This window comes from Alexandromys fortis, unplaced genomic scaffold, assembly GCF_014885135.2.
Source record: "Alexandromys fortis isolate MF-2015 unplaced genomic scaffold, M_Fortis_MF-2015_v1.1 scaffold_253, whole genome shotgun sequence".
Lineage (NCBI taxonomy): Eukaryota > Metazoa > Chordata > Mammalia > Rodentia > Cricetidae > Alexandromys > Alexandromys fortis.
Genome location: NW_026068124.1, coordinates 661,808 through 687,430, shown reverse-complemented (window position 1 = coordinate 687,430; position 25,623 = coordinate 661,808). Strand labels below are relative to the sequence as shown.

At 38.3% G+C, this 25,623-nt stretch overlaps 1 protein-coding gene and 1 non-coding gene across 11 annotated transcripts in view; both read left to right on the top strand.

Annotated features, from left to right (window-relative positions):
* Ccdc15 (coiled-coil domain containing 15) overlaps positions 1-25,623 on the top strand; it is an 86,931-nt gene that overhangs the window by 51,206 nt on the left and 10,102 nt on the right. For all 10 annotated transcript variants that reach the window (XM_050125692.1, XM_050125699.1, XM_050125698.1 and 7 more), the window contains one exon: positions 931-1,034. In XM_050125692.1, the coding sequence (XP_049981649.1) occupies positions 931-1,034 (104 nt within the window). The remainder of the gene's footprint in view (positions 1-930; positions 1,035-25,623) is intronic.
* On the top strand, positions 4,803-4,875 carry Trnak-cuu (transfer RNA lysine (anticodon CUU)). The gene has a single exon. It is a non-coding gene; the product is annotated as a tRNA-Lys (tRNA).

Below are 25,623 nucleotides of genomic sequence, written 5' to 3'. Positions count from 1 at the left end.
TGCTTAACTTTTCTTTTAGGCTCATAGGTTTTGAGATGCACATGTTTGATCCAAGTGAATTTCTCTAGCTGTGTATATTTTCCACTATAGCTTACTTAAAGGAGTCCTTTAAATGTATGGCTTCTCTTCCTCTTCAGGTAAAAAGTACTCTACCAGTTTTAAATCCTGGCCATGGGCTGATGTCAGATGAGAAACATTTTTTGATGCATCTTCAATAATGAGAGTCATTCTTCAGATTAAGGTTCTTTCACCAAAGCAGTCATTGACCTAGTGTACGTGTAGATATGTCATCCCTTTGAGTAGCTTGTGTCCTTGAAAGAGAATATGTAAATCCCAAGGTATAAACAGATCATGCATAGTATAGTCGCACTCGCTTTTATTATGCTCGTTCTGTTTATGAGCATGATACCCTGATAGACTTGATCCCTCTGCACTTCTTATCGTGTGTGGTAGGCTTTGTGATGTGATTTTAGTCTTTACAGATTCAATGGGCTGTTGTTCTATTATAAAATGCCTGCCTTTCTTTCTCAGAGGCCCTCCTTTTATGATACTGCTTGAGAACACAGAGTAAATATAGTATGTACCTTAATTGTGTCAAATATAACAATTTCCCAGGTACTATTGACAAGTGGACTACACTAAGGTCAAACTAATACACTGTTTTTTCTTCAGATGATGTTTTAACTATTTCAGCTTTTACTAAGGGTAAACTAAATTTGCATTTTCACTGGTTTGTCTATGAACAAAGTAGCTATGTACTTGAAAACATACTTTTCTTATTGTATGTACTGCTGTTGATACAGAGGAAATTGATAACTTTATCGCATGTAACCTCATTATCTGACAGTTTTCTTCTCTTTAGAATAAGAATATTGTCCTTTGCAAAGCTGTCTGTGAATAGGCTAGATAATTTTAACTTCTTTCCTTTAGCGTCAAAAGCAATACTTGAGACACAGGAGACTTTTCATGGATATTGAGAGGGAGCAAGTGAAAGAACAAAACAGACAAAGAGAACAAAAGAAGAGAATTGAAAAGTAAGTTCTTTTGATTCCCATTCTAAGGCTTAAATAACTGCTAAGGTAATGTTATGCTTGCTAAGACTAAGGGCTAGAAAACATCAAGTTTGGGCTTGAGGTATTGCTCAGTGGTAAACTATCCTTAGCGTTCACGGTGCCCTAGGTTCAGCCTCCAGTTATCATGTCACTCACTGTCCCAAAAGAAGAGAAAAGGAGGAGGAGAAATTACCAGGCAGCAATTTTGTGGTTTTGCCTTCTGCGCTTAGAAGTAGTTACTTTTAATCTAAAGTATTAAATATATAATTAAGTACACGCACACATATATATAATATATATATATATTTTTTTTCTTTTTGAGACACAATCTTACTTTGTAGGAACGCACTGTGTAGACCAAGTTGTCCTCAAACTTGTAGTCATCTCCCTGCATCAGCCTTCCAAGTGCTGGGATTATAGTTGCACTACTGTGTCTTTTTGATTTTTTTTATACACTTAATATTTTAGAACAATTTTTAGTTCATAGCAAATTTGAGCAATAGAGTTCTCATATACCTCTTGTCTCTAGACATGCACAACTTTCTCACTACTTCAGTTTTTTACATTCAAATAGCCTACATCAGCACACTATTACCCAGAGTTCATGACATGCTTTAAGATTCATTCTTGATTTTGTGTATTCAAGTATATAGTAATGAAATGGGTTCACGCACATATTATACAGATTATTTCCATTGCCTTGAAAACCTGTGCTGGGCCATTTCCTCCCTCTCAAGNTTTTTTTTTTTTTTTTTTTCTCGAGACAGGGTTCAGGTTAGTTTTTTGTAGTTATTGATATGCATTTAAGTTTTTTTCATTGCCTTTTCATGGGTTGATAGCTGTTTCTTCTACAAATGGTGTGTGTGTTTGTGTGTGTGTGTGTGTAAGGGCTCTCATGCACATGGAGGGCAGAAGGCAACTTGTGAGAGTCAGTTTTCTTTCATCCTAAAGATCATTGTCAGGTTGTCAAGCTTGGTGACAAACTCCTTCACTGCCTGAACCAACTTGTTAGCCAAATAGCTGTTTTAAAAAATATATAATAAAAAATTTAATTAATAATCTGCTGTCTTGATGTATCCCTGTTTTACGTTATCATTTGACCTGCTGAAGGACATCTTTGTTGCTAATAAGATTTGGCAGTTTTGAGTAAAGCTACTATAGCAAACTACTATGTAAATTTTTCTGAGGGCATAAATTATTGGCTCATTTAGATAAATAAATATGAAGGACCGTGATTTCTGGATCATAAGAAAAATTTGGATCATGTCCTTGTCAGTACTTGGTGTTGTCAGTGTTTGTGGTCTGTTCATTCTAATGAGTGTATGTGTTAGTATCTCAGTGTTGTAACTTCCAATTTCCTGATGATCTATGGCGTGCAGTATCTGCTCATATGTTTACTTGCCATCTGTACATCTTCTTTGGTGCTATATTTATTCAGGTCTGTTGCCTATTTTTCACTTGGGTCTTTTGTTTCTGTTTTTAGTTTTATAGTTTTATTAGTTTTTTTATACAATATATTTTGATCATATTCTTTCCTTTCTTCAGCTTCCCATAGATTCTTCCCACCTCCTTATCAACCCAACTTTGTGTTTTCTCTCTCTCTCTTCTCTCTCTCTTAAAACAAACCTAAAAAAAAAATCAAAGCATACTTAAAAAAAGCAAACAAAAAGACACACACACACCAAAAAGTGCTCAAAAATCCATGTTTTGTGTGTGTGTGTGTGTGTGTGTGTGTGTGTGTGTGGTCAACTACTCCTGAGCATGGGGCCTGCCCTTGAGTTGGTTGATAATACCCAGTGAGACTCTATTTGAAAAATCTAGCTTTTTATTTCCTATCATGTATCAGTTGCAAATAACTTCTTGGTTAGGAGTGGGGCTTTATGCCCATGTCCCCTTCTCAGTTGTGGAACTTTCTGGTTTGAATCTGTGCAGATCCTGTGCTTGCTTTCATAGTCTCTGTGAGATCATATGTGTTTCAGCCTTATGTCTAGAAATTGTTTTTGCCTTAGAGTCTTCCCCTACCTCTGGCTGGCTCTTACAGTTTTTCTGCCTTCCCTTTACATAGACCTCTGGGCCTTAAGGGGAGGGGTTTGGTGTAGATAGATGCTTCTGTCCTGCCTGGTCCTGCAGCCATTCAATCTCAAACACACAGAGGCTTATACTAATTATAAACTGTTGGACCTTTTAACTCTGGATTATTATTAACTAGCTTTTACAACTTAAATTAACCCATAATTCTTGTTTATATTTAGCCACATGGCTTGGTACCTTTTTTCAACAAGGCATTCTCATCTTGCTTCCTCTGTGTCTGGCTGGTGACTGACTCTCTACCTTTCCTCTTCCTGGAATTCTCCTAGTCTGCTCACCTGCCTATACTCCCTTCCTGGCTACTGGACAATCAGCATTTTATTAAACTAATAGGAGTGACAAATCTTTCAGTGTACAAAAGTGTTATCGCATAGCATTTCTCCTTTTCTTCTTTTCAAAACAAAAATCCTGAATCTAATCTTGTTTGTTTAGCTCTTTTCCTGACCATTATGCATAACAACTTGTAACCAACACACTAAACAAAGACAAGCACCTATTATCCATTTTTTGGGAATGTGGGTGTAGTTTCCTAGGCTACTTCCTGCTGATTGGGGGCACTGGTAATCTTATGAGGATCGACAGAAAATTTAGGGTTATGGTCAAGTCCTGACTGGAGGTTTTGTGAGGCTGGATTATCTCAGCCAGCAGTCCTGAGGCTGTTCTGGATGTAGAGCTCTGAGGAAATTCAGCACAGATGCTCTAAAATGGTGAATCATCTGGGATGTCCCCTCCTATCAGAGATGTTTTCAGGAGGTCTTCTTCCATCAAACCTGATTTTTTCTTCACCCAGAATGAATTTACAGCCTCTTATTTCCTATGGAAATAAAAGCAAAATCTCTCTCCCAAAGTAACACATCTTTTGACTTAAATTTTGAAGTCAAGGCATTTTCTAAATAGAAAGGTTTGGTTTATCATCAACTGTCTTTTAGCGGTTGTTGCTCCTTACTCATCAGTCAAACAATGAAAAGAAAACACAATAACATACAATTTTCAGATTCTCTACGTATTTATTTTCCATCTTTATGTGGATTTTAAATCTCTACTTATTTTTATTTTTTGATCTTTTTGAGACAGGATTTCTCTGTGTATTTTTGGCTGTTCTGGAATTCATTCTGTAGACCAGACAGGCTGACCTGGAACTCAGAGAACCTCCTGCCTCTGCCTCCCAAGTGCTGGGATTAAAAGCATGTGTCACCATGCCTAACTACTCTATTTCTTTTTTTTTTAAAGGGCTTTTTCCTTTTTCTCCCAAACCTACATGTATTTTTTTAACACATTGTTTTTTCATCTGAATCTGTCTTTCTGGTATAGCTCTAACATTGTCTGACCACATAAATCTTTAATCTGCTAAGCCATATGGCTAGGATGAAGGTGGCAGCTTTGATGACTAGCTTGGCCCATTCCTTGACTTCCTGAGGGTCTAGCTTCATGGTGGAAGTATTGGCAGGAACCATGTTTATTGTCACAACTCTGTGGAATCAGGAAACCTCTCTTAAAGGAATTGCACCTTTGCTTGCCACCAGCCAACAGAGCCAACTGGAGAAAAGACAGTTACCAAGAAACTGTACTTGACTCTGTTCTTGTCTGTCAAGAAACCTTTTTTAAAGCCTTCTCAGGCTTTATGTGGAAATTCTTACCAAACATTTGGGTGCAATTTGTGGAGCCCAGCTAGCTCAGTTGGTAGAGCACGGGACTCTTAATCTCAGGGTCATGGGTTCGAGTCCCATGTTGGGCACCATTTGTAGATGGAAGTTTCTGTCCCATCCAGTCCTATAGCTGTTCAGCCACAAAGAAACACACAGAGACTTATATTAATTATGAACTGTTCAATCTATTAACTCAGGCTTATTATTAACTAGCTCTTACAACTTGAATTAACCCATAATTCTTATCTGTGTTTAGCCACATGGCTTGGTACCTTTTCTCAGTAAGGCATTCTCATCTTGCTTCCTCTGTTTCTGTCTGGTGACTGACTCTCTGCCTTTCCTCTTCCTGGAGTTTTCTTAGTCTCATTGCCCTGCCTATACTTCCTGCCTGGCTACTGGACAATCAGCATTTATTAAACTAATATGAGTGACAAATCTTTACAGTGTACAAGAGCATTATCCCCCAGCAGTTTTGTAAAGACATCTTATTTAGGGCTAATTGTTCTAAAGTCTCTTACTCTCTGCACATTGTCTTTTTGTGGATCTCCATGTTAATTTTCATTTATTGCAGGAAGACTCTTCTCTGATGAGAGTTGAGTGATGTCTGCTCTGTGGGTATAACAATGTATCATTAGGTATCATTTCTTTGCTATATTCTTTTAGCAGAGTAATAGTACTATGTTTTCCTCTAGGCTCATGGCCTATCTAGTCTCAGGTTCTTGGTCACTTTAGCAGTGTCAGGCATGACTTCTGCCCTATAAAGTGGGCCTTAAAGCCAATCAAAAAGCGATTGATTACTCCCATAGCAGTTGTGCCACTGTTGCATCAGTATACCTTGCAAGTAGGTCTCTGTTGTAGGCAATAAAGTCTATAGCTGGATGATACTGATGTTTACTTTCTCCTCCAGCACCATACATACAAGTCAGGAGAGGTGATACATCAGCTCTATTTCTCTGTTTTTAATGACATTGTTTCCTTATTTTGACTTTGAGAATTTTTTTTTTTAAAGACGCTGGGTGGTGGTGGCGCATACCTTTTTTTTTTATATAGATTTTATTTGTTTATTACATATACAGTTTTCTGCCTACATGTATGCCTGCAGGCCAGAAGAGGACGCCAGATTACAGATGGTTGTGAGCCATCATGTGGATACTGGGAATTGAACTCAGGACTTTTGGAAGAACAGTCAATATTCTTAACCTCTGAGCCATCTCTCCAGCCCCAACTTTGAGAATTTTTATGTATATGTTGAGTTTAAGATCTTTGTAAAATCTTTTTAAATACTTTCTTTTCAGTTTCTGTCATGTCTTCTTATTCTTTTGACAATGCCTTTTTCAGAACAGAAAATTTTAATGGTCTAGTTTATCATTTCTTTCTCATGGATTAATTCTGCCATATCTAAATCATCTTCTAGGGACTATATGGTTTTTATGTTTGGCTCTATAATCCATTTTGAGGGGCTTTTATTATTGGCCTTTTGAGACAAAGCCCAGACTTGTCTGGAACTCAGTGTATCTAAGAATGATCCCAAATTGCTGTCCCTCCTACCTGCACCTCTCAGTGCTGAGATTACAGTTCTTGATCCCACCATGCCTAGTTTAGAGGTGGGTTTTTGTTGTTTGTTTTGTGATTTTTATTGAAAAAGGGATCTTGCTGTACAGTTCAGATTGGTCTTGAACTCAGTCTTTCTGTTTTAGCCACTGAATCTCTGGGATTATAAGTAAGTGCTATCATGCTTGAGTGTACAGTTTGAATTAAGTTTTTATACAAAATATAAGGTCTTTGTTTAAAATAATTTTTGTATGAAGATACTCCGATTTTCCCAGCACCACTTATTGAAAAGACTGTCTTTTCTTCATTGTGTTACTTTTGCCCCTTTGTGAAAGGTCAGTTGACTGCATTTATGTACTTCCATGTCTAAAAATCTCTTTCTATTTGTTCACTCCTTTTGCAAATACTACACAGTCTTAATTATTTTAGGTGTTTAGTAAGTCTGAAGCTTTAGCCCTCCATTCTTCTCCTCTTAGATTGTATCTTTACAAGGTATCTAAAAAAGGTATCTTATCTCTTTACAAACTTTAGAATTGGTGTATCTGTGTCCATAAGATTACTTGTTGAATTGCACCACAATTCCATGATCTGTAGAAAAGACTGGGAGAATTAGCATGTCAACAGTACTTACCATGATAATTTTTTGAGCTGGAGAGATGGCTCAGAGGTTAAAAGTATTGCCTGCTCTTCCAAAGGTCCTGAGTTCAATTCCCAGCAACCACATGGTGGCTCACAACCATCTGTAAAGAGGTCTGGCGCCCTCTTCTGGCCTCCAGGCATGCACACAGAGTATTATATATATAATAAATAAATAAATGTTAAAAGAAAAGAATGCCATTATAATTTTTTATGTTTTTCTAAAAATTGATTTAATTTGTGTGTATGAGTGTTTGTTTACATATATGTCTATATCACATGCACTCATGCCTGTTGCCTATATAGGCCGGAAGTGGGAGTCAAATCCTCTGGAATTGGAGTTATAGACAGTTGTAACCCACCGTGTGGGTGCTGGGAATCAAAGCAGAGTCCTCTGGAAGAGTGGTCAGTGCTCTTAAAACTGCTGAGCCATCTCTCCAGCTCTACTTTCTCTCTCTCTCTTCTCTCTTTCTTTCTCTCTTGATTACTAACACACACACATATATGTATGTGTGTATATATACATATAAAATTTTTTACAATCAGCTTTTTCCCTGTTCCTTATTGACATGTAGGAAAATGACTTTTTATAGATCTTTCTTTCTTTCTTGATTACTAACATATATATATATAATTTTTTACAATCTGCTTTTTCCCTGTTCCTTATTGACATGTAGGAAAATGACTTTTTATATAATTCTGCTGTTACTATTTGTTTCAAGAGTGTTTTTGATGATTCTTTTAGAATTTCAATGTAGATGAATGAATATATCGTCTTTTTGTTTGTTTGTTTTTTGAGACAGGGTTTCTCTGTGGCTTTGGAGCCTGTCCTGGAACTAGCTCTTGTAGACCAGGCTGGCCTCAAACTCACAGAGATCTGCCTGCCTCTGCTAACTGAGTGCTGGGATTAAAGCTTGCGCCACCCCTGCCCGGCGAATATATCATCTTTAAACAAAGACATTTTTTTCCTAGTCTCTAACCTTTATTTCCTTTTCTTGTCTGATTACATTTGCTGAAACTTCTGATGCAGTGTTGATAGAAAATGGTTGAAGGACCATTCTTGGTTGCTCCTGATCTTAGAAAGGAAGTTTAAATTTCCCACCATTAAGTATGATCTTAACTGTGTTGGGGTAGGGGAGTAGGGCATATAGAGGTCAGACATGAGTGATGTCAAGTGTCTACCTCTGTCACTCTCCACCTTATTTTTGAGACGGAGTCCTTCACAGAACCTAGAGTTTGACTTTTTTTAGCTAGGCTAGCCCCTTGAATCCTCATGTATCCATTCCCCAGAGCTGGGGTTACCACCTCTGGCTTTTACACAGGTCCTGTTGCTTGCAGGCACTCTATCCACCAGGCGTCTCCCCGACCATCTGAGATGGAGATAAAACCCATCTGTGGTGTGATAATTGAATGAAATTGAGAAATGTATATATAAAGGAGTTAGTATTGTATCTGACATTTGTAAAAACCACAGTAAGGAGTCTCTATCACTGCCACAATGTTTAATAAATAGAGGACAGACCGTTGGAGAAAAGGAGACCAAAAATGTTGATTATATTGCTGAGAGTGGAGCAGGCATCATCTAGGGCTGTAGTAGGAGGCCGCTTACGCGTTCCTGGCTGCCCAGACCACAAAATAATCACTCAGAAACTATATTATTTAAACCATTGCCTGGTCAATCACTTAAGCGTATTGCTAGCTAGCTCTTACATCTAGAATTAACCCACCTCCATTATTTTATAGTTTACCATGAGGCTCATGACCTACCAGCAAGGTTCCAGCTGGCATCTTTCCCCTCTAGCAGCTCCATAGCATCTCACAACTCTGCCTTCTTTCTCCCAGCATTCAGCTTCCCCCCTGCCCAGCTCTACTCTGCCCTTTCACAGGCCAACTTCTTTATTCATTAACCAATAAAAGCAACACATATACAGAAGGACTTCCTACACTATAGGGCAAGACTTCTTAACTTTTCATTCTCAGTACCCATTTTTATGCAACTCTGGGCACACAGTTTTATAAGTAGTAATATATTTCTTTGGTATAAACTTTTGCCACATATTAAAGACAAGAGGAAATTTTCATACTAATGAATGTGCTTATTTTAGTTTTCCATAAAAATTCAACATTGAATTGAATATTTGACTTTCAGTATGTAGAAAATTTTCTTTTTTTTCTTTATTTATTAAAGATTTCTGCCTCCTCCCCACCACCGCCTCCCATTTCCCTCCCCCTCCCCCATCAAGTCCCTCTCTCTCTTCAGCCCGAAGAGCCATCAGGGTTCCCTGCCCTGTGGGAAGTCCAAGGACCGCCCACCTCCATCCAGGTCTAGTAAGGTGAGCATCCAAACTGCCTAGGCTCCCACAAAGCCAGTACGTGCAGTAGGATCAGAAACCCATTGCCATTGTTCTTGAGGTCTCAGTAGTCCTCATTGTCCGCTATGTTCAGCGAGACCGGTTTTAACCCAGGCTTTTTCAGACCCAGGCCAGCTGGCCTTGGTGAGTTCCCGATAGAACATCCCCATTGTCTCAGTGTGTGGGTGCACCCCTCGCGGTCCTGTGTTCCTTGCTTGTGCTCTCTCTCCTTCTGCTCCTGATTTGGACCTTGATATTTTAGTTTGTTGCTCCAATGTGGGTCTCTGTCTCTCCTTTCATCGCCTGATGAAGGTTAATATTCAGGAAGATGCCTATATGTTTTTCTTTAGGTTCACCTGTAGAAGATTTTCAACATTTTTCAGATTTGATATTTCAATTTCATAATCATTAATTCTGGGAATGTGTTTTAGATAATTATGTAGTACAAAATTGCTGAAGTGTGTTCAGGACCTTGGTAGATGATGTTAGAAATTCTTATTTTTTTATTTCTTTTGTTTTTTTGAGACAGGGTTTCTTTGTAGTTTTGGAGCCTGTCCCAGAACTGACTTTGTACACCAGGCTGGCCTTGAACTCACAGAGATCCACCTGCCTCTGCCTCCCAAATGCTGGGATTAAAGACATGTACCACCACCACCCAGCTAGAAATTCTTTTTTATTCCCAAACGAAAATGTATTTAATAGTTTTTTGATGTTGTTGTGTTCAGCTATCTCTCCAGTCCCCATATTTAATAATTTCTAAACGAAACCCTAGTTTGCAACTGTAAGAACAGCTTTTAAAATTAAAATATTTTAACACAGTATAATCCAAAGGTACTAATTTGGATCTTACTAGTTGATACTGTCTTAAGATATAATAATTTTCTGGGCAGTAGTGGTGAATGCCATTAATCCCAACACTTGGGAGGCAGAAGCAAGCAGATTTCTGTGAGTTCCAATACAGCCTAGGCTACATAGAGAAACCCTGTTTTGAAAAACAAACAAATAAAAAAGATATAATAATTTGATCCTAAGGAATGATGTAGGAACATACAGAAAGTCTTTGTTTTAAGAGCAGGACACTCTATGAAAAACACTAGTTTGCAACATAACAGTAGTCTTAAATCTCTGCTGAGGCTTCAGGCAGTGCTTAATGGCATCACATGGCTGTGCATGGTACAAAGTGTCACTAAGTTCAGAATCAAGGCTATGGGGAAGTGGTGATACAATTTTGAATTTTCATCATTAGGTATTCAGAAACCTTTCGTTGTTGCCAATTTTGTTTGTGACCCCTCTATTAAGTTGTATAATCCTGTATGTAAGTGTGGCTCACAGTTTCAGAAATTGGGAGCTGGAGGACCATGACAGCCAAATTCCCATCCTGAAGAGTACTGTCATCTTTCCTGTTTTTGATAAATAGAGATACTTTGTGAGCACAAGGAGCTGGTCATGGAACCAGTGAGTCTTGGCTACGGACACTAAGGGGCTTAGCAAATGGGGTTAGGGTCAGGCTAGGTTAGTGGGTCCTAGGGAAAATCCTTATGAAGTATAGTTTTTGTGTATTTTTTGGTAGAACTCTACTTTAAAACTTCATTGATCCGTTGTATTTTTTTTCCTTTGAGGCAAGTTTTCTTGTAGTCACGGTTGATTATGTAGTTAAGAATGACTTTGAACTCCTGACCTTCTTGCCTCTACATCTCAATTACTGAGATTGCAGGCATGCATGGATTGAACACAAAACTTTGTGTATGCTAGGCAAGAAATCAACTAACAGTACTGCATCTATAGCTTCAATCTTTATGTTTTTAATGGTCTTTAGAACTGTTCTTATATAATCTTACTCAATAACAACATTAGAACTTAAGTAAGGATATTGGCTTTGAGGAAGTCTGTAATACCTATGCTAGATTTATCTTACTGTTTCTTATCTTTTAGCCATAATTATGGTCTGATCAACATCAGAGCTATCTTCTAGTTCTTTGTGTGTCCATCAGGTTAAAGACAGAATAGAAATGTATTTAGCTCAATTTATTTCACTGAACCAATATTTCTCTCCTGTAGGTTTGATGCCTAACCTAAATCTTATGACATGTGGCATAATCAATGGAGAATTTTTATTTAGCAAGACAACTGACTTTTAAAGAAACAAAAGGTTTTTAGTCACTGTTTTCTACTGGATAACCTTCCTCTTCTCCTAGATTTATACTCAGAAAATAGTGTGAAAGGTGCTGGTTGTTTTGCAGGTGGCATCAGAAGACTTAAAATCATGTTGTTGACAAATAGGTTAATTTTTTTTCTTTTTGTTTGTTTAAGAAACCAAATATGCATTGTACGCGGTCCTTCTATTTATGTGTTGCTTTCATTGGTTAATGAATAAAGAAACTGCCTTGGCCTTTTGATAGGGCAGAACTTAGGTGGGGAAAACAGAACTGAATGCTGGGAGGAAGAAAGCAGTCAGAGGGAAGTCATGGATCCTCTGCCTGAGATGGACGCCCGTTAGAATCTCTGGTAAGCCACTGCTACGTGGCGATACACAGATGGGTTAAACTAATATGTAAGAGTTAGCCAATAAGAAGTTAGAGCTAGCTGGGCGGTGGCGGCGCACGCCTTTAGTCCCAGCACTGGGAGGCAGAGGCAGGCGGATCTCTGTGAGTTCGAGGCCAGCCTGATCTACAAGAGCTAGTTCCAGGACAGGAACCAAAAAAAGCTATGGAGAAAAATCAAAAAAAAAAAGTTAGAGCTAATGGCCAAGCAGTTTTTTAATTAATACAGTTTCTGTGTTATTATTTCAAATGTAAGCTAGCTGGGCTGCTGGGATGAACAATCGGCCCTTCCTTACAATGCATTCTTTGATGGAGGTTGTGTGTTTTAACTTGAATGCAAAAAACACTTTCAAAAATAATCATGGATTGGTTTTGTAAGCATGAATTGATTTGCTTCTCTTTGTCCACTTATAAGAATGAAATTATGTGGCTTCCATTAATTTATCAGCTGCTTATTGTGCTACTACTTATTGCTAGGTGTGTTATATTTAGGGATATGAGAAATGACGAACACAATTAGAGTTTTCAAGAAACCTATAGGGTAGATTTGGCCGAGGAATAGGGAAAAGTTAAATAAGTAGATCACCATCATGTTTTGTAATAAGAGTTACAAGGCTCCACTCCCAGATGGCTCCTACCTCATTATATAATGAGGATAACATGATAGGCCTCTGTAAAGGTGCTATGCTGATTAAAATAAGACAGTATCTTATCTAAATGATTTGACACGGTGTCTGGAACATGGTGCATTTTCAGTAGGTGTTAGTGGCTACTATTATTATAAGAAACAAAAGAATATGTGAGAGCACAGAAACTGGTTTTAAACTAAAGTTGAGAGCCTGGGTGGCAGAAAGGGGAGACTTCCCAAACCTAAGTATTGAAGAATTACTAGGAATGGCATGAGGTAAAGATGGAGTTTGAATGGGGACAGGAATTGTAGGTTAAAGGACTAGCATTGCAAAAGTGGTGATTTGTGAGACAATGTGACATTTCTAATGTAATCAGAGCTAAATAAATGGCAAGATTTGAGCCTTAAGACGTAAAGACAGAATCATAAAGAGCTTAGTGTGTCAGGAGGAAGTTGGACTTTATACTGAGAACAGTCTGGAGCCCAATTAGAGGCATTGTGGGAATAGATAAGACTAGCTGCTAGGAGTTTGTTGAAATAAGACAAGAAGAGAATGAAATTAATTTTAAAAGTATGGATTAAACCCTAATTGGGAGTTAGTTGCAGTACTACTGGGATCAGTTGTTCAGACATCATTCATGGTAGCAGTGACCAGCAGTCGTTAATGTTTACACCGTTAGGTATGACATTGGATGCTTTAGAAGTAGTAGCTCATTTGCTCATTTCAATGACTTGATAAGGTAGATTTTATCGCTTTTGTTCTAAGTGATCTACCTAACATAAGATTACATCTAACCAGTGGCAAAACTGGGGCTTTGTCCCAGATTTGGTGGCTCCTTTGCCTAATTTTTAAAACTGTTTAACATGGCCTGTCACACGTGAGTAGGCCAAGACGGTAAAGAGGAGAAGGTAGTTTTAAGAGAGGGATTTAAGGATGATACCTAAATCTGTGGCTCGTGCTTCCAAATGAATGAAGTACTGTTAAACACATCTCCCAATAAAGAGATACATAAATAGAGGATAAATTTAAAGGCCTGTGTGCTTGAGGTATGAAAAAAATCCAGTAAATATTGCAGTAAGAAATGTTAAATTCTTCTTCCCATTATTATCATTATCATTGGAGATGGGAAGATAGGATCTATGTAGCTCAGGTTTGTCATGAAGTCTCTGTAGCCAAGGATGACCCTGAACTTCTGAACTCCCTACTTTTGCCTCCTGGGGGGCTGGGATCCCAGGTATGAGCTGCCATGCTGAGTATCCAGCCCAGGGTTTATGCCATGCAAGCATCCTACTAACTGAGCTATATTCCCAAACCTTGTTAAATTAATTGGTAAGGAATAATTCTTTCAGAGTTATGAAATGGGAGTCATGGAAAGTGTTGAACAGGAAAACCGTATGAACAAAGGCTGAGACTGTGCTAGGTGAGGCTTTAGGATTTAGTCTTGTGGAGCAAAGAGACAGACTTACATCTCCTTGAGAAGGTCTTTTTCTAGCAGAGCAGCTCTTCAGTTATGAATAAGCCTGTTTCTCCATCTTAGAAGAATTCCTTTTATTTGAATGCATTATTATTGTTGGTAAGTTTCTGTAATTACACAGGAAGAAGGTTCAGAAGTCAAAAGATAACCCCTATTTTTAGTTCTGTGTCTTTATTTTGGTTTCACTTTGTAAAGGATTAGTGATATGAATGGCCTTACAATGTGGAAGAGGACTGAATTATAAGAAGAATATTGTAGAACATGATAGTACACACCTTTAACCCAGCACTAGGCAGGTAGAGGCAAGTGGATCTCTGTGAGTTTAAGGCCTGGCTGGTCTATATATTGAGTTCTAAGCTACCCATAGATTAAGAGAATGTCATGTCATGAGAAAGAAAATCCCTATTAGAGCTTGAAGATAAGCTTGCAAGGCAGACAGGACAGGATGGGTCCAGAGAGGGGCATGAGGAAACCTAGCAGCAGAAACAATGCCCTCAAAGGCTGAGAAAAAAAGCTTCAAGAAGGAAGGAGTAGTTAGCAAGTCAGTAAGGTCAGGAAAGTGTTCCCACAGTTCCTCGGCCTTTTTTTTTTTTTTTTAATCAGTGCTCTCCATAGAGCCTTTTTAGTCGTTTCCCCAACACACCTTCAAATCTTAGTACACAGATAGAATGCATTTTTGTTTCTGTACTGTGGCTTTTTGGAGTGTCACAAACTATTGTAATACTTTAAATTATTTGTCCGTTTGGGACAGCATTGCCTATGCAGAGAAAGCATGCACCAAGTGGAGTAAGTGACCTTAAAAAACTGTTTTTTACTGGAGTGCTCCGTCTGTAAGCTGTTTCAGAGGGGGTGAAGAAATGTAGAACTGGAGGCAAAAAGGTGAGGTAATCTAAGTGGAGGTAGGGAGTTAGTTAACGTCATCAATTCTGTCCTGTCAGGGGTACCTACGATTTCAGCCCAAATAAAGAGAACCATCCAAAGCAGAAGAAACTTCCTATGAGGTTGTTTGTTATGCTGGTTGTAGTGCACACGCTAACACATGGTTTGAATTTGGTGATTATCTTTCCTGTTGTCATACACTTGTCTCTGTTTATATTTCATCATTGAAAACCTCACTCTGCTTCATCAGATTTGCTTTTATGACAAGGTCAGGAATTACCGACCATAACAAATTTGAATGTCCTCAAAGTACGTTTCTTAACTGGCTCTCTTGTGAAAAGTTCTTTGGTCAGTGGTCAGAACCCACTCATAGGCACTCCAAAAGAATGTCTTACTAGCCCTTGTATGTTCTCAGTCCGGTCGAGTTGATCAAGATGAGCCATTACAGAGCAGAATTGGGGAGGAATACTTGTTGACCACCATGATGTTGCAGTTGTAACCACCCTTAAAAGCCCAGGTCACCATAGCATAGTTCACAGTATAATAATTAATAAGTAGTGAGCAGGGCTAAAGAGATGGTTCAGTAGTAAGAGTGCAAACTGCTCTTTTATAGGATCCAGGCTTGATTCCCAGGACCGGCGTGGTACCCAAAAGCCATTTGTAACTCCAGCTCCAGGGGATCTAATGCTATCTTTTTACCTTGGTGGGTACCACATGCATGTGGTGCATGGACAAACATGCAAACTAAATATGCATACACATAAAAATAAAGAAATTTTTCTTTAAAAGGGAAAAAAAGAAAACACAAGTAATCTGGGCAGTGGTGGCACACACATTTAATCCCAGCACTTGGGAGGCAGAGGCCAGTGGATCTCTGTGAGTTCGAGGCCAACCTGGTCTACAGAGCAGGTTCCAGAACAGCCAGGGCTACACAGAGAAACCCTGTCTCCAAAAACAAAAACAACAAAGAAGAAAACATAGATCCTAGCCAAGCACCAGTGATCTTAGGCTCGCCTGTTGAGTTGGCCCTCTCAGTCTTTTCCTTCCGTTCTCTAACTTAGGTTGAGAGCCGCATAGGTTAAAGTCAGCACCGCCTCTTGTGCCTTTGTGGGGTTTTTCCACATCACCAGCTCACATTCCCAAGTTCATTGCCTTTAAATCTTGATCTTCCCTGGTATAAAGAGATTCCCTGTGCCCAGATTGCAGTGAGATTTCTCACCTCTGCCCTATTACACCTTTATGTTACGCTGCAGTTTCAGTCATACCATAAAAACGTTTTTATGCGCTTTGAGAAATACTCAGCTTAGATTTATAGGGGTAGCTCAGAAAATACTAGCAAATGTGGGAAGGCAGTTGTGAGAAAACCCTTGTATAACATGGCCTTGTTTTTCTCTTCTGGGAGTGGCTAGTGGTTAGCTATCAGAATACTGATGAGTTAACTGCACACTGACAGCATCCATGCCTATTTTTCTAGTTTTAGTTTTGTAGTATGGTGTCTAGATCTTAAATTTAACCTAACGAAATGGAGGCTTTAATTTTCCCCTGGAATTGACAGTCTGCCACACATAGATAGAGGCCTAGAATTTTTAGCAGTCTTGCTTTATTCAAGAAGTATGAGTCTAGGGGCTAGAGGGTTAAGAATTAAGGGTTCAGTGGTTAAGAGCACTTGGTTGCTCTTGCAGAGGACCTGGTTGGGTTCCCAGTACCCACATGATGGCTTATAACCACTCCAGTTCCAGGGTATCTGACACCCATGTACATGTGTATATACAGACAAAACACTTTGACACGTAAAATAGAATAAATAAATCTTTGAAAAAGTATTTACCAGTACTGTGGTTACAGACACATGCTGTTGCACCTGATTTTTTCGTGGGTGCTAACAATCCAAACTCAGACTCTCATGCTGGTATGGCAAACACTTTACTGACTGAGGCATCTCCCCAGCACCAAAAGTTGGTAGGTTTTGACATGTATAGCACATGAAACCACCACCACCAGTGTCGTGATAGTAAACATACCCACCACCAGTGTCGTGATAGTAAACATACCCACCACCAGTGTCATGATAGTAAACATACCTGTTGTGCTGGCTAGTTTTATGTCAACTTGACACAGAGTCATCTGAAAGGACGAAACCACAACTGAGTAAATTACTCCATAAGGGCATTTTCTTAATTAGTGATTGATGGGGGAGGTCCTGGCCCATTGTGGATGATGTTATCTCTGGGCTTGGTAGCCTTGGGTTCTAAAAGAAAGCAGGCTGAGCGCGCTAGAAAGCAGCAACCTCTGTGGTCTCTGCATGAGCTCCTGTCTCTAGGTTCCAGCCCTACTGGAGTTCCTTCAGTGATAGACTATGCTGTGGAAGTGAATGTCTCATAAATCCTTTCCTCTCCAACTTGCTTTTGGTCATACATAGCAATAGTAATCCTAACTAGGGCAGCTGTTACCCTCGGGACTTTTATCATATGACCCTTGGCAGCCTTCTGCACCCTCTACCTCTAACGCAGGAAACACTGGTTTACATATTTTAGAGTTATATTCAAGCACACTTTGGAGATACTATGGGTTTGGTTCCCAACCACTGCAATAAAGTAAATATCACAAAAGACAGTCACATGTATTGTATTCCCAGTTCATATAAAAGTTATCTTTATTTTATACTATAACATCACCTATTAAATGTGTAATATTGTATCTAAAAATATAGAATGTATACACTTTGATTAAACATACTTTAGTAGATGGCGTGATGGTACATGCCTTTAATCCCAATTCTGGGGAGGCAGAGGCAGGAATATCTCTGTGATTGGAGGCCAGCCTGGTGTACAGAGCAAGTTCTGAGCCAACTAGGGTGACATAGTGAGACCCTGCCTTAAATAAATTTTTTATTAGTAAGAAATTTTGACAATCATCTGAGCCTTTAATTGTAATCTCTCTTTGTTAGTGGGATGTTTTGTCCTGTGTTAATGACTGCTTACTTATCAGAATGAATGGTTACTGAATATTGAAATGGCTATGGGAGTTTTTATTATTTAAATTATTTTTATTTAGAGACAGGGTCTCTCATTCATTTTGTAGTCCAGGCTAGAGTAGAACTTTCTGTGTAACCCTTATCAAGCCTTATCTTTCTCACATACCCAAATTACCATACATGGCTAACAGTTTCTTAGAATGAGGTACCATTAACCGACCCTTGTTTACATGAAAGGTATGTTTTGGCACATGGTACTACTTGATAGCATTTGCTCACAGTAATCCTTTCCAGAACACTTACAACTACTTTTCCCAGGTCCATTAGATCTATCTATCCACAGGAAGTATGGGAATAATATTGATCTCTTCATATATCCCCATCAGAGCTCTTGGAGATCCAAGTTCACCATCAACAATGAGTAATTGTTTTTTTTTTTTTTCAGAAGAGCTTTTTGTTGTTTTTTGTTTTCCCTAAGAAGTACTTATTGGCAATCTTACCAACAGCATTCTACAGATTCAATGCAATGCCCATCAAAATCCCAGCAAAATTCATCAAAAACTCAAATGAATGGTACTCAACTTCATATGAAAAAGCAAAAAACCCCAGGGAGCCAAAACAATCCCATACAATAAAAGAACTTCTGGAGGCATCACAATCTCTGACTTCAAACTCTACTACAGAGCTACTGTACTGAAAACATCCTGGTATTGGCATAAGAACAGACAGGAGAACCAATGGAACCAAATAGAAGACCCGAAGATCAATCCACACATCTTCGAACACCTGATCTTTGATAAAGAAGCAAAAAATATCAAATGGAAAAAAGAAAGCATATTTAACAAGTGGTGCTGGCATAACTGGATATCAACATGTAGAAGAATGAAAATAGACCCATATCTATTACCATGCACAAAACTCAAGTGCAAATGGATCAAAGACCTCAGCATAAAGCCAGCCACACTGAACCTTATAGAAGAGAAACTAGGAAATACACTTGAACGCATTGGCACAGGGAACCACTTCCTAAATATAACCCCAGCAACACAGACACTGAGAGAAACAATTAATAAATAGGACCTCCTGAAACTGAAAAGTCACTGTAAAGCAAAGGACATGGTCAACAAGACAAAACGACAGCCTACAGAATGGGAAAAGATATTCACCAACCCCACATCAGACAAGTCTGATCTCCAAAATATACAAAGAACTCAAGAAATTGGACACCAAAAGATCACATAATTCAATAAAAAAAAAAATGGAGTACAGACCTAAACAGAGAACTCTCAACAGGAATCTAAAATGGCTGAAAGATACTTAAGGAAATGTTCAACATGCTTAGTCATCAGAGAAATGCAAATCAAAACAACTCTGAGATTCCATTTTACACCTGTAAGAATGACCAAAATCAAAAACACTGATGATAACTTATGCTGGGGAGATTGTGGGGAAAAGGGAACACTTCTGCATTGCTGGTGGGAATGCAAGCTGGTACAACCCCTTTGGATGTCAGTGTGGCGATTTCTCAGAAAATTAGGAAACAACCTTTCTCAAGACCCAGTAATACACTTTGGGTATATATCCAAAGGATGCTCAATCGTGCCACAAGAACATGTGCTCAACTATGTTCATAGCAGCATTGTTTGTCATAGCCAGAACCTGGAAACAACCTAAAGGCCCCTCCACCGAAGAATGGATAAGGAAAATGTGGTACGTTTACACAGTTGAGTACTACACAGCAGAAAGAAATAACGACAGCTTGAATTTTGCAGGGAAACGGATGGAGCTAAAAACATTATTTTGAGTGAGGTAACCCAGACACAGAAAGACAATTATCACATGTACTCACATAAAACAAAGAAAACCAGCCTACAAACCACAATCCCAGAGAATTTAGACAACAATGTGGACACTAAGAGAGACTTACATAGATCTAATCTACATGGGAAGTAGAAAATAGAAGAAGACAAGATGTCCTAAGTAAATTGGGAGCATGGGGACCTTGGGAGAGGGCTGAAGGGGGGAGAGGAGAGGCAGGGAGGGGAGCAGAGAAAAATGTAGAGCTCAATAAATATCTATAAAAAATGTATAAAAAAAAAAGAAGTACTTCTCAACAGTAGGCTTAAACTACTCAGTGAATAGCCTTGGGATGTACCTCATTTGGTAGACTGCTTGCCTAGCAGATACACATCCCTTGGATGATCTCCAGCACCATGGAAACTACATGATGGCAACACACCTATGATTCCAGCACTTAGGAAGAGACAGAAGGACCAAAAGTCATCCTTGAAATCCATTTAGCCTTAGTCATCTTGACACAGCTGGGAGTGTTTTACGAGGAGAAGTCTCAATTGAAAATATACCTGGATCAAGTTTTCTGTGGGTGTGTTTATGAGGAAATGTCTTGATTATTAATTGATGTAAGCAACCCAGTGCATTGTGAGTGACATCATTGTTCCTTGGGCATGTAATCCTAAGATGTATAAAAAGCTAACTAAACATGAGCCAGGGAGTGAGCTAGAGAGCAAGCCAGCAAGCTACGTCCTCCATGGTTCTGACATTAGGTTCCTAGTTGACTTCCTGCCCTTGACTTTCCTTTGTGATGGACTGTGACCTGGAAGTATAAGATTAAATAAAGTATTTCTTCCCTTAAGGAGGGATTGAAATGCTTTCTCATAGGAACAGAAAGGAAACTAGAACATTTGGCTGCATGGGAAATTCCTAGCCAGCCTGGAACTCATGGAACTTGTCATGAAATTTCTTTCCAGTAAGGATTTTAAATGGGTGCTTTGCCATTTTGGCTTTGTTACATTAGGACACAAACCAAGTAGACCTAGTATAATCTTTCAGTCTCTAAGGATTTTCAGATTGGGAAATGAACATTGGCTTTAACTTGAGGGCGCTTTAGCCCCTAACCAGATAGTCATCTCATTCTTTGAAGCTCTGTAGACAGGAATTGACTTGCTCTTAAATAAGGTTTCAATGAAATTTGTATGCAGGCGTTAGTATGGGCATATATTATCTTTTCTCTTGGCCAAATACCTGCCGAATAAGATAGGTATGTATTTCAGTCTTAAAAGAAGTTATCAAACTACTTTTCAAAGTGATTGTACCAATTACTACAAGCACAGATAAGATGTAGATCCAACCCAGGTATTTCTTAAATTTAGCCTTGCACAAACTAAGGACATGAACAAAATAGAGACAAATTATTTCCAAAGATGTAATATGAATTGCCTCTAGTTCAGTTCCCAAAAGTTATTATTTCTACCTGAAATATTATAAACACAGTTTTTACTACTCACAACTTTATCAGCGTTCTGAGCAAAGAATCAAACAACATATTAAGAGAGCAGCATAATATTACCAGGTGGGTTGTACCCCAGGGACAGAATTGGTTTAGCATTCAAAAGGAGGAATGGATTTAGAGAGGGAGTGACCTCATGCTTGACCACATGCAAAATCCAATACCTATTAAAAAATTTTAAAAACCTTTTCAACAAATTGGGAAGAGAAGGGTATTTTTTTTTGATACAGAACATCTATTGAAAATCTTACCACTAATATACTTGATATGAAAGGCTAAATGCTTTCTTTCCAAATCCAAGGCTGCCCGTTCTCTTCACATCTATTCAAGTCATACTAGAGTTCTAGTCAGTGCAGTCTGGCAAGACAATGAAATAAAACAACTTAAACAAAGAAGTAGTGATTAAAGTTGCCTTTATCTGAAAATGACATAATCACTTTGTTTTAAGTTTTAAGGTTAATTGAGGTTAATTAAATGTTGCAGGGCACATTATTGATGCCTAAAGCTAAATGTGCATTCCTGTGTGCTGGCAACATAAACGGACATTTCAATGCAGTATCATAGTAGACCGAAAATAGACAGAATAGCGACTGAGGATTTAGTTGAGTAGTCGAGCACAAGGCCCTGGGTTCAGTCCTCAGCTCCAGAAGAGAAAACAGACAAAATATATTACTTTGTCATATGTATGATGAGAGATACTAACTTGCATTTCTGTGTTTTCTGATTTGGGGTTGTATTTGTTTTGGCCTAGGGGTAATACTAGTGTTAGAGAATAGTTGAGAGGCAGTTTTTCTTCGTCAGTCTTGTTGGGTGAGTGTCAGCTAGTTTCATTTCTTCCTTAATCATTTGGTAGAATTTGCCTGTAAACCCGTGTGGTTTTGTGCTTCTCAATTAGAAAAATCTCTTAACTGCAGTTTCATTATTGCTGATATGGGACTCTAATAATATATACCCTTCACATTGTAACTGCATCCAAGTTGTTAATTTTTTTTTTTGGCATGAAACTGTCCCAAGCCTTCTATATTATAGTAGAATATGTAATGATAGCATTTTACTTTTTTATTAATAATTAGTGTCTTTTCCCTCACATTTAGACTGATTTAACAGTTATCAAAGAACTAACTTTTCAATTCAGTATTTTTTTTCTGTTATCTTTGTTTTCCAGTTTGTTTCAGATCTCTATATTTCCTTTATTATTTCTTTTCTGATACTTATCTTGAACTTAATTTTTCTCTTCTTATAAAGTAGAAGCTAAGGTCTTCGATGTGCGGCCCTTTTTATTTTTCTAATATAAGCATTTAATGGTAGAAATTCCCTACTATATGTGCTCTTTTTAAAAATATATTTTATGTATATGGATATCTTGCTGCATGTATATCTGTGTACCATGTGTGTTCCTGCAGAGGCCAGAAAGGGCATCTGATCCCTTGGAACTGGAGTTGCAGACAGTATGAGCTGCCATGTAGTGCTGGAAACCTAATGGGTGCTCTGGAAGAGCCCTCGCTCCAGCCTTAACTAAATTCTTCGTAGCCGTATAAATCATTTCACTGAGTTAAACTTTCCTTCTAAATTCCACTTCTTTTTTTCTCATAAGTTATTTGGAAGTATATCATACAGTTCCCAAATATGTTGACTTTTCTAAGAATTTTTATTCATTTCTAATTAAATTCTATTATGGTCAGAAGATATGCTGTACACTACTTGAATCCTTTTGAATTTATTGACATTGGTTTTATAGTCTAGGGCAGTGGTTCTCAGCCTTCCTAATGCCACAGCCTTTTATTACAACTCCTCATGTTGTGGTGACCCCCAACCATAAAATTATTTTCATTGCTTTTTCATAGCAGTAATTTTTGCTATTGCTATGAATTGATGTAAATATCGTTTTTTTTCCAATGGTCTTAGGTGACCCCTGTGAAAGGGTCATTCAGTTCCCAAAGAGGTTGAGACCCACAGGTTGAGAACTGCTGGTTATAGGGTATTGTCTATGTTGACAAAATTTTCAAATTCAAGAGCTTTGCAATTGGAAAACTATTATGCTTAAATTCTTATTCTATAGATTCAGTTAGGTAAAGTTGGTTCATAGAGTCTACTGTATCATTTCCATTATTCTGTCTACATTACTTACTGTGTCAGTAATTGAGGAAAAGACATTGACATTTTTGTGTACCTTTCAGGTTTTTTTGGAGGAGATGCTCAATCCGAAGGACTTGGGCCCCCCATGTACATTTCAATGTTTGTTTGTTTGTTCTTTGAGACAGGGTTTCTCTGTAGTTTTGGAACCTGTCCTGGAAATAGCTCTTGTAGACCAGGCTGGCCTTGAACTCACAGAGATCCACCTGCCTCTACCTCCTGAGTGCTGGGATTAAAGGCATGCACCACCACCATCCAGCTATATTTCAATTTTTTAATGTTTCCGTATAGTTCTATATATGTGTGCAAGTTCATGTATATTTTTGATATATATAAAATATATATGAATAAAGATCATTTTTAAAATATATGTATAGGTGTTTTGACTGCACCACTTGTGTATTTGATACATGAGGAGGCCAGAAAACAGTGTTAGAAACCTTGAACTGGAGTTAAAGATGTTTGTGAACCATTGTGTGCGTGCTGAGAGCAGCCAATTTTCTTTCTTTCATTTGTTTGTTTGTTTGTTTGTTTTGTTTTTTTGTTTTGTTTTGCAGCCTGTCTCAAAAATAGAAAAAAAGTGGGGGACTGGTTCTGGATCTGTCTCCTTCTTTATATCTCATCATTTTCTTTGCTCTGAGATACATACTGGCTGATATCATATATACATATATATGATCTATACTTGATATATTTGCACATATATGCTTCCTTTTAACTGCTCAGGTATACTGTACCTTTTTAAAAGTCATTTTATTTTTAAGTTTTTATTTATTCATTTAATGTATATGGGTGTTTGTGTGTGTGAGAGAGAACAGCGAGCATGTATGTGGTACCATGTACATACTATGTGCAAGGAGGCCAGAAGAGAATGTCAGGTTCTCTGGGACTGGAGTTGTTAGCCACCATGTTGTGCTAGGATTTAATCATGGGTCTGGAAGAAAAACCAGTGTTCTTACCCTCGGAGGCATCTTTCCAGCCCATGCTTTTACTTTTTAAAAAGACTTCAAATTGTTTTCCATAGTGGCATGCCATTTTGAATTTCATTAACAAGGTTTTTAATTTCTCGTATTCTTTTATTTTATTTTGTTTTGTTTTCAGGCAAAGTTTTGCTATTTGCCCAAGCTAGACTTGAACTTGTGATCCTCATTTCTTGACTTCTCGAGTAACTGGGGCTATAGATACACACTACCATGCATAGTTCTCATATTTTCTTTTTCTTTTTTTGAGACAGAACCTCAGTGTAGCTCAGACTAGCTTTGAACTCCTAATCCTTTCGCCTCTGCCTCCTAGATGTTAGGATTACAGGAATGTACCACTTCCAGTTTTATGTGATGCTGGAAGTTAAACCCAAGCCTTCCTGCATGTTAAGCAAGCACTCCACCCAGTGCAGTACATTCCCAGCTCTTTGGGGTTTTTAATGTAGCAATGCTGGTGGATATTAAATGATCTTTTTGTTGTTGTTGTTGAAACAAAGTCTCTCTACATAGCTGTCTTAGAACTCAGTGTATAGACCAGGCTGGCCTCGATAGAGATCTTCCTGCCTCTGCATCCCAAGGGCTAGGATTAAAGGTGTGCAACACCATAGCTGGCTAGATGATTTTATCTTTGTTGTAATTTTGGGTTGCATTTTCTTGATAGTGATGTTATTGTTGCACACACATCTTGGCCCTTTGTATATCATCTTTGGAGATATGGCTGCGGAATTTGTTTTCCAGATTTTTAATCTGACCTATTTAATCTGCTTTTTAATTAGCACCCCCTTTGCTGTGATTCATCTTAGAGTTTCTGTCTTTATGCTTACACATTTACATATATGACAAAATCGTAGTTAGCATATTTTTCTCTCAGAAATTGTGTCTTTCAACCCTGGAAGATTTATGTCAGTCTTTTTCATGTTACTTCTTGTTGTTCAATACAGGGTCTCACTATGTAGCACAGGCTGACCTGGAAACTCACTGTATAGCTCAGGCTGGCCACACATGAGATGATCCTCCTGCTTCAGCTTCTTGGATGCCAAGGAGTATATGTGCCACCATGCCCAGCAGATTTTATTTTTGAACATATAAGATATGACTAATAACCATGAGAATGTCATTCCGTGTAATTCTAACACAACAGTGTTAGATGATCTTGATTATTCTGCTCATAATGAGTTACTTCCCTGCCTCTTTCCATACTTGGTGTCTTAGTCACTGTTCTGTTGTTTTGAAGAGACCCATGACCATGGCAACTCTTATAAAAAGAAAACATTTCATCGGGGGTTTTACAGTTTCAGAGGTTTAGTTCATTATCATCATGATGAGGAACATGGCAGTGTGCAGGCAGGTACTGGAGCAGTAGCTGAGAGTCTCCATCCTGGT